This window comes from Limulus polyphemus, unplaced genomic scaffold (genome assembly GCF_000517525.1).
Source record: "Limulus polyphemus unplaced genomic scaffold, Limulus_polyphemus-2.1.2 Scaffold5163, whole genome shotgun sequence".
NCBI lineage: Eukaryota > Metazoa > Arthropoda > Merostomata > Xiphosura > Limulidae > Limulus > Limulus polyphemus.
Window position 1 is genome coordinate 33,445 of NW_013670773.1, and position 10,271 is coordinate 43,715.

The 10,271-nt window shown below is 35.0% G+C and overlaps 1 protein-coding gene across 1 annotated transcript in view; it reads left to right on the top strand.

Annotated features, from left to right (window-relative positions):
• The window catches only part of LOC111089067 (MFS-type transporter SLC18B1-like), a 34,998-nt gene that overhangs the window by 23,314 nt on the left and 1,413 nt on the right, over positions 1-10,271 (top strand). Inside the window, exons 11-13 of the mRNA XM_022400814.1 lie at positions 292-387; positions 1,352-1,426; positions 8,553-8,646. Of these exons, the coding sequence (XP_022256522.1) occupies positions 292-387; positions 1,352-1,426; positions 8,553-8,646 (265 nt within the window). The remainder of the gene's footprint in view (positions 1-291; positions 388-1,351; positions 1,427-8,552; positions 8,647-10,271) is intronic.

Here is a 10,271-nt window from a genome sequence, read left to right on the forward strand (position 1 = left end):
GAAGTTCTTCGGAAAGAATTTATACCGGAAATTAACAGACGAGCAGATACGTGACAATATGAACTAATAAAACAATGTCGAAGCATTGACATTCTAGGCCTAATTCGTAAGTTCTTGATTTGTTTTCGATTTGTATAATTTACAGCAACCACTATAAAGGTTTACAAACGAACGGTCTGTCAACTGTTTCATTATTTTATTTTATCATTCAGATGTTGTTAAAAAATCACAAAGTTGATTTTTTTCCACTTTTTTTCTTAAAGAACCTTTCCTCCGCTTTTTATTTTATAGGCAGTTGTGGTTGATTGTATTGGCTCAAGTACTTTTGGGGCTCGGGAATGGCTGTAAATGTGTTGCTCCCTTTGGCAGTGCCTTGAAGAATGCACTGTAAGTAAACATTTCTCTCTGACATACTTGTGTCAATTTCATTTCTAGCTTGTCATAGCTTTAAAAATAAGAATATAATGCATTTGGGCAAATTAATGCCAATATGTTAATTTATATTGTTACTCTTTTGTCTCCCAAAGTTGGTGATGGAGTAGTGAACTTCTATCAGGTGGATTTTCTAGTCTTGAATTTGCCCCCCCCCCCCAGTGGCACAGCGGAATGTCTGCGGACTTTATAACGCTAGAAACCGGGTTTCGATACCCGCGGTGGGCAGAGTACAGATAGCCCTTTTTGTAGCTTTGTGCATAATTACAAACAAACAATAAAGTCTTGAATTTCACATATTCTTAACCGAACGTAAAGAAATTATTAACTTAAAACTGAGCATGATTACCAATCCTTATTATCACCAGAAATTCCCTTTGATGTTTTCAATCCTTGTTGTTTTTATAGTCAGAAATTCCCTTTGATTTATTGAATTATTATTATAATTATAGCCGAAAGTCTTTAATTAATTATATCGCTGCCCAATGCGGTATGTCTGTGAACTTACATTGCTAGAAATCGGATTTCGATACTCGTGGTGGATAGAGCACAGATAACCCATTGTGTAGCTTTGTGCTTAACTACAAGCAACCAACAACCAAACAATTTATTATATCCTTATTATTGTTTCTCGCCTTTAATTTCTTGTATTCTGACAATCACTATAGTCAGAAATGGCTTTGATTTATTTTGTTCTTATAATAGTTTATGGCCAGAAACGTCCTTGATTTATTGTATTCTTACAATTGTTATCGTTAGAAATGCCATTTTTTTCTCAGTTTATCTGTCCGATTGAAAAAAGATCATTTGAATTGCAAACGTCTATCCATGAAATATCTTTGGGAAAATATAGACTGTTATTTGGTTTGAATAATGCTAATAAGGCATCCCAAGCTATCTTCATTTTTTGATATCTTAGGAGAAGAGGATATCCCGATGATCTGTCCACTTATGGCATGGTGTCTGCGCTATACACGTCTTCAGAAGCTTTGGGGTGAGGATTTTATCTATCTTTAGTTAGTACTCTTCAAGATAATTCATTATATTAAAAATAAACCTATATATTGATTAAAAAAAAGATTAGTCAATTTTACTGCAAATTAACGAGTGGTAAGAAGGAGTCATATTTCGTATTGAAACTAAGATAACTGGATTACATCAGGTTACCAACTACCAGCTTTTAAAATAAAGGTGTAAAAATAATTATAGTCAGCCATGACACATTGTTACCATTAAAAAAATGATACGACTAAGCTATAGCGACATGTATAAATTTTATATACAGTTGTTGTAAGTACAATTAAATGTAACTTCTTCACATTGTAAAAATAGCCCTGACACGAAATATGGGTGTATGAAAGGAGAAGAATAGTTAAAAATGGAAACAGTTCCACTAGTATAACTCCTTTGCATATCCTTTTGTGCGAGGATGTAGAATTGCATTTCTGTTTTTGTATCTAATTGACTTCTTTCTTAGGAGGCTGACGGTCAACTGGGAGAGGGAGGATTAGAAGCTCAAGTAAATCATGAAGAACATGTGGCTGAGGGACCTCGAGTGTTCCCAACATGGTTGATGGCACTTACACATCTTTAGTTTGTAATTTTACTAACTTATTGAAATAGCAAAAGCGCTTTAAGCCATTTGTATAAAAATATTATAGGACATAGTAATCACGTTATGAACAGAACCACTATATGCTAAGGATATCTCTTTCCGTAGTTGTAATTTAACGAATGCAACAGAAGAGAAAAAGAAAACAACCTACTGATCTTATTAGCCTAACTCAAAACAAGTGCCTAGTTCTGGACTTGATTTTATAATGCTTCAAAAGTTTAATGAAGACTTGAGGTGAGCCAATAGGTTGTTTAGTCTTCTTTCTTTTGAAGTGTTGGTCGTACAGAAGATACAGGCGATTGATCCTAACATCAAATACTAACGTTGTCCTTGTGCTTGGTCCAAAAAATATATCTACAGAACGAAATATTCGTCGGTTAATGGGATTAGCCCTACAGGCAGGTAGACCTGAAGGTTAAATATCTATTGAATAATATGAATGGCCTCTCAGATAAGCCTGTAGATGAAATATTCGTCGGTTAATGGAATTGGCCCTACAGGCAGGTGTTAAACATCTATTGAATAACATGATTGGCTTAGATGAACCTGTAGATGAAACATTTGTTTGATAATATCTTTGGTTCTACAGGAAGTCATATAGATGAAATATTTGTGATGTAATAGAAACCTATTTTGAGCTGTTTATAAAATTCTAATTGGCGCAAATGCTTAAACTGTCTTTTTAATTAACAAAAAAAAAGCCACGTGACTAGTTCTGAGGATCAAATGGGTGACTTCATGCATGATTCCTTAAATAATCGTACCAATTAAAATAAGAATACATGGCTCATCATGTTTGTTTCTAAGTTCTGTAAATAGTTAAAAATTAAATATATTCAGACCCTGATTGGTCATCTAAAGATGTATCGACCAATAACAATCTTCCGAATAATTTTATTACTGAAAATAAAATCGTATTAACGTGATTGGTTCTGTTGATATAGTTGAGACTCTTACTATGTACTTTATTTGCATTGTTTCATACCAGCAAAGAATGTAGTGTTAGTTGTTGATTGGCTGAAGTAAAGTTTTAGGGAATTTTATTAAATTAAATTAGAGACTTTTGAATAAATTTTTGAATTAGTTAGAGGCTTTTTAACGAATTCAGGATATAGCTGTGTCGGGTCTGTATCTTAATGCAAAAAACTAAAACCAATTTTATTGCGGTTGAAGATATAGAAATATTTCTTATACTTACGAAGTGGTGAACACTATTTTAAGCTGTAGTGTAGTTTTAGGCTGTTCACAATGTTTTAGAAAGCTGTACAATAGCTTATGATAACGTTTCTCATCATATGATAGCTTAGTAATAGTGAAGGTTAATCACACTTCATTAAAGTAATGATTGAGATCTCTTGTTACCCTTGGAGATACTCTGAACCGCTCTGATTACCCATTCTTGCTTGAAACTGCAAAGTCTATTGTAATTAACTTCTGTAAAGGACTGAGAGGTTAATTTTAGATAGCAGTACAAACGTAGACGTTGGCTTCTAAGACCATGTCTTAATAGACTAAAGTCCTCTGGAGTTACATCTGGATACTTGACATTTATATGATAGAGTAGGGCTGCTGTAATTTTAGATAGCAGTAAAAACGTAGACGTTGGCTTCTAAGACCATGTCTTAATAGACTAAAGTATACTGGAGTTACATCTAGATACTTGACATTTATGTGATAGAGTAGGGCTGCTGTAATTTTCGGCATTTTCTCGTGAAAACAGCCGTTAATATCCAGATTTGGTTAGAATCTTGTTTACCTTCGTTAATCCATATTCCTTACTCATTATCTTGTATCAATGAATATGTCCAGCTTTGTTGCAAAGCATTTTAAGTGAGAAATTTTTCTTCTGAAATATAGCCTTCACTTTGCGAATAAGCGTGTTAGTCCTGATAAGAGTATAATGCTGTAACCTGTTGCTGTCCTAAACGCTCTGCTTTTTCAGTTTTTATATTTCTATGGAGTAGATTGACGGCTTTTTTTATTATTATTGTGACGCAATCAGATAGCATTACACAGTTGAATGGTTGGGGATTCATTGTGAACTGAGTATATACATATAGGTGTCGTTATTGGCGCCATGTCTCGGACCTATAAACTGTAATTAACCCTCAGTAAATTATAACCGACTAGATTTGTGTTGTTCACATTGAAGTAAATAAAAGTAAGAGATAAGGGAAATTTACGGATAATTATGATGTCAAACTAAAACCATCATATCCAGGAGTTTATTTTACTATTATTATTTGCAATATGACAATATAAAATTATATTTATTTAACTTGGTAAGGATTTCGGTTTAATTCCTCTGACTCTGAATTCAGGGACAAAGGAAAACGGGGGTGCTCAGAAAATGGTATTTTTTAGATTAGGTTCGAAATATCGCTTTAATAGTAAGCATGAGCAATAAATTATTTTATCACATAAATGATTCTAAGGTTCTCCAATATGCCTAAATATCTAAAAAAAACGGATTTTTATTTCTGTAACAAGGATCAAACAACGAGAGAATAAGCTGGTTTAGCTTTTTGGCCAATTGAGTAAAAATAAATAGAATTCGAATATTTTACCAGTTCAAAGAAAGGAAGTTGTTAAAATCATAACTAATATTCAACGTTAAACTGGTACACAATTAAAAACATTTTATTTAGGCCTATCTATGGCCTTCCAAAATTTGACGACTCTACATGTTTCGACGTTACAACGTCATCCTCAGGATTATTTAAAAAAATTGCCTTTTATTTTAAACAGTTCTGAATGATAAGATGGTTTGTTTGTTGTTAAGCTCAAAGATGCAAAATGTGTTATCCGTGCTCTGTCCACCGCGGGTTTCGAAGCCCAATTTTTAACGTTACAACACCTCAGACCTACCACTGAACTACCGGGAGCATGACGCGATGGGCAACTACTTTTTCTTTTTAAATTTACTCCTCCAAAATACGGTCCTTGTTTTTCTTTTTCGTGTTGTTCAGTTCCATCATTACAAGTCAACACAAAATACGTAAGTCATGTTTTTTATTAGTGGAAATGTTACTATTAATACACCCCAGTTCTAATGGAACGCTTGATATAATGATATGAAATCTCACGTTTGGTCTTACTCTTTTCGAATTTCCGCTTCCAGTTTTGTCCGAATGTTGTATAGTGGCACAGTGATATGTCTGAGGACTTATACTGCTAGAAACCGGGTTTCGATACCCGTAGTGGACAGAGCACAGATAGCCCTTTGTGTAGCAAACAAACATCGTTGTTATCTACAGCATTTTTTTTTCGAAGTGGGGGGATTAACTTATTTCCCGATAGGTAAGATGTAAGTTTACAGACTTACTTACAACGTTAAAATCTTAGGTTCGATTCTCCATGATGGGCAGAGCGCAGATAGTCCATTGTATAGCTTTGCGCTAAAAGAAAAGCCTGCTACAAGAAACAACATTGAAGTTAACTTTATTTCTGTGCTCAGAATCTTTGTAAACTTCGTTAATGGGTTTCCCTACAACGCAATTTGTAAATATTATTTATACATATAAAAATTTCATATTGCAATTTAAATGAGTAACATTTTCATCAACAATACTCATTAGTACTAGAAAGAAACGACCTCATTTTGAAGCTCTGCACTGTCAGTTTCGGTTTGTGTTTTAGTGAATGCTCCTGAAGAAGCTGTAAAGCGAAACCTTGAGTGTCTAATTGAATAAAAACAACATTTTGTAATAAGGTGGTATATTTCTAGTATTAATATGTCTTCTATACACAAATATGCACTACAGAAATTAAATAATGATCAACAACACTTGCTCCCAACATTGCATGAGGCAACAGTATGTTATTAACTCTAAGATTATTAAATACTGGAAAAATTGAGCTGGAATACTTTAAAAGTATTTTACTCCAAATTTCTTGAAATATTTTATTCCTGGTTGAATAATTTTGTTATCTTACATCCCATACTATTATATCTAATATTAATAAATTTGTTTGTTCGTGAGTTGGCCCTGTGATAGAGCTCTAGCTTCCAGATCTGGGGATCAAAGTTGGAATCCGTTCAATTCCACAAAATATTCCCCGCACTTTACGCTATGGGTGCCTTATGAAATAGGCAGCATGGATTGGGGGAGTGGGTGGGTGTAGTAGAGTAGTGCTAATTGGCTGCATTCCCCTGGTAATTTGTACAACAAACGTGAGAAAATGAATAAATTTCACACATTACCAACCTTAAGCGAAACGACAGTCACTAAACTATTACTATCTACATTTAATTTTAGGATGTGTTAAGGGTGTTTTTCCCTCTTTTGTTATATATATATATCTAAAAATAAAGGATCGAATAAGAAAATTATCCAGAAAAAAGGAGTGATTTCAGCACGTGAAAGTTGTAAAGAGGATGCTATAGTTACTCCATGCAAAGTTGTATGGTAAGTTAGTGAATGGGCTAAAATATTTGGGTAAATTAAGGTAAAGTGATCTCACTCGGTAATCCCAATGTTCCACAATGGAAAAGAAGCAGGAATTTTAAAGACGTACATTCTCAGGTTCATGTAAGGCTAAACAAAACTTTTTTTTTTTTTACAAATAATGATCAGCAATTAACGATAGTTTATTAGCAAGAGTGTTTTTGAAACGACTGAATACACCACTCGAATCGCATTCGACTGTATGTTAAGCATTACGATGTGAGAGTGAAAGTAGGCCCGTTTAGAATTCGGTATGAACATTGAAGCCAATATCGAATTGAGCTACATTTATATATATATATAAAACATTGGTGTATCAGATAAGATTCGTATGATCTAAATTTTGTGACTGGTTCCACGCCAAGTTGGAAGGCGTACAGTGTGTTACCGAAATGATGAAAACTTCGTGACTTGTTCTAACGGAAATCTGGTAATTATTTAGCTCACCCATGTCTGAAGACATGCCGAGGTAAAACTTGAGATATTTGTTTTGTGAAGAGGTGGAATGCCTTTATTCCAAGCATTTATACACCACTGATGGACAAACTTACGTGATTACACAGATATTGTGGAAACTTTAAGTATTCTCGCTGACAACATCTTTTTTTTCATAGACTTTTAGCGCCGAAATTATCAAAGTTAACCACAAATACATCTTTTACATTGGTGCTGAAAATTCCTTGAAGTATATAAGTCTTCGCTTGCCTAGAGTCTCCAAAGGACACCTCCATATTTCACAAAACATGACCCACATCTAGTGCCGGATTTACAAAACATGACCCACATCTAGTGCCGGATTTAGAGGGGGGTGCAACCCATGCAATTGCATGGGCGCCTCAATCCTCCTATGAAGGGGGCGTCAAGTTTGAATCACTCTAAGAAAAGGCCTCTAGTGTCGCGGTATATGGTCTCAAAGGGTCAAAATCCGGCCGTGCCTACATCTAGAGGGGGTTTCCAGCTTAGGTCAATGGGTCATAGCTAGAAAACGAATATTTAAAGAGAAAGCAAACAATGGAAGAAAATACTATTCAAATACACTAGAATCTTACTGAGTATATGGAAAATGTTTCTACATCAAGATTCTGGGTTCGTTATCGGAAAGCTGACACTGTCATTAACATTCACTATAAACTTCTATTTATTCAATCATTTGACCCTACTTCAGTGTTGAAAATTCGTGGTTTACAAGAATACTGAATATTGGATTGTGATCATAACAGTTTTACGTATTGCTGTTTAGGTTCAATATCAACATTGTACCTCATACATCTTATAGTCTCCCTATGGGTCACCGGTAAGTTTACAGACTTCGAACGCTAAAATTTATGGTTTGATTCCCTCCGGTAAACAGAGAGCACAAATAGTCTATTACGTAGCTTTGCGCAAAAAATAAAAAAATACCATATATCTTCATGATTTATACAGCAATATTCACATAAAACTGAGATGACAAACCATTTCGAATAATCCTTAGAAAAATATCTGCCTCTATAACAACTTAGGTGAATAAGCGTCACTGGAAGCAAGATTGAACATAATATTTATCATTTAATTAGGTGGTTAAAACACAAGCTTGAGTACTTTTTTTAATGATGTGAAAATCAATGAATATGTGAAAAATAATTTTAAACATAATGTAACTAAAGAAGAAGACCTTTCTGTTTCCAACTCCTAGCATTTCAATAAAAGACGAGCATTTGATGTGTAATAAACATATTCGCATACATTAAATGTGAGAAATCGTGAGTATTCTAAAGATAGTCCGCAACTGTAAATGTCGAGTTTCATATCATAGGTAAAAAAAATGGAAATTTCATTAACTTGTCCATTATCTATGCCAATCACACTTAAATATAGGATAAGTTACTGCAGATATACTGATCTGATGAGTATAGGATCCGAGAGACTTTCTTTAGTTACTAAATACATTTAGGAGGGTGTGTGTGTATTCTGGTGAGGATGGGTGGGTGAGGGGTGAGAACCTGTGTTTTAGATTATTATTTTACATATCTACTACTGCCTTGTACTAAAATAATACTCTATTTTACTTTTCTTAGAGCTTTTATAGGTCCCTCTATCGGTGGATATATCCTGGGCTCTGTCGGTTTTAGGAAAGGAACAACCATTATGCTGGTACAAGAATTAATGTTTGTAAGTACATACAACTTTCAATTATGTTGGAATGAAGTACACACTGGAATATTAAAGTTGAAATTACCTGAACATTCCTAAGTATATAGTGATTATAAAGACAATTCAGCGTGTCACATCTCAGAAACGATGTGGCAAAGAAAGGGTTAGAAATACCATATGGATAGTTATGCCACAGTTGTCACCAGGAAAGCCTCTAATGTTTTTTAGTTTCATAGTAATGCCACAGTTGTCACCAGGGAAGCCTCTATGTTTTTGTTTCATAGTAATGCCACAGTTGTCACCAGGGAAGCCTCTATGTTTTTGTTTCATAGTAATGCCACAGTTGTCACCAGGGAAGCCTCTATGTTTGTTTCTTTCGCATATTCATCCTGGGTATAAATGGGTCTGTCGATTAAAGTGAATCTAATTCAACCAACTTGAAACTGTGTAGCGAGGAGGACTAGTGGAATATTGTTACACCAAGGATGCATGGCCGAGACTTCTCTTAGAGTCCATAGAGTGGATAGTATCAATAGAGGGCTTTGTTCCAGTATTGCTGTGCGTGTAGATGTATAAATGAAGGTTGCACTTGTGAAAAGCCACGTTCGGGTAGACCACCGACACTTACTAAAACTATCACTGAAATCAACCATGCCTTAGGAGAACAAACCAACACTAGGGAACGTGGGTGTAGTAGTGCATGTTATGTTGTCAAAATTTGTCAATTTCAACTGTTCGTAAGGCTCTTTGATTAACTTTACGAACATTTCCTTACAAGTTGCATTATGTTCAAGCACTGAATGAATTTCCATTTAACCCAAAGTGTTAATTTTGCGCATCAATTCTTGGCAAGACTGGAAGTCGATGATCAATGACTTGACAAACTTTTATGGACTGATGAAGCACATTTCACTCTTTTTTTGGAAGTTCCAACGTGTGGAACTGCATTTTCTATAATATTTCCCACACATCTCTATGATGCTTCAGAGATATTTTGGTTTGATTTCACAGATGAGTTTATTATTAGACCGTATAATTTTTTTATTAAATAACTATCAGCACGAAGACTGCAAACCTGGAAAGTTAGTACTGCACGGTACCATGCAATGCTCACAACCAATGTGATTTAAATGCTACATAAACGAAATGTGATAGACATTACAGTTTTCATGCAGGATGTTGCCTCTCGACATATTGGTAGCCACGTAAAGCACGCCTTGCGGAACAATATTAGGAGAAAATCATCTTTTGTGTGTGTGTGAATGGCCATTTCGTCCACCAGATTTAACACCGGACGATTTCCGGTTGTGAGGGTACGTGAAGTCTCGTGGAAAGTCTCGCACAATTCCAGACCTCAAGGATGCAGTTCTATTACTTTTGTTTGTAATTGACCAAGTTCTACATTTTAACACTTTATACTATATACATTAAAGTCTCTTTTTCACGTATGGTTTAATCATCTTTCCGCTGATAATGAATAATACGTTCTATTAATTAGTGTTGTACTGTTATTATTCAAAATAAGTGGGCCCGGCATGGCCAGGTGGTTAGGGCGCTCGACTCGCAATCAGCAGGTCGCGGGTTCGAATCCCCATCACACCAAATATGCTAGCCCTTTCAGGCGTGGGGCGTTATAACGTGAC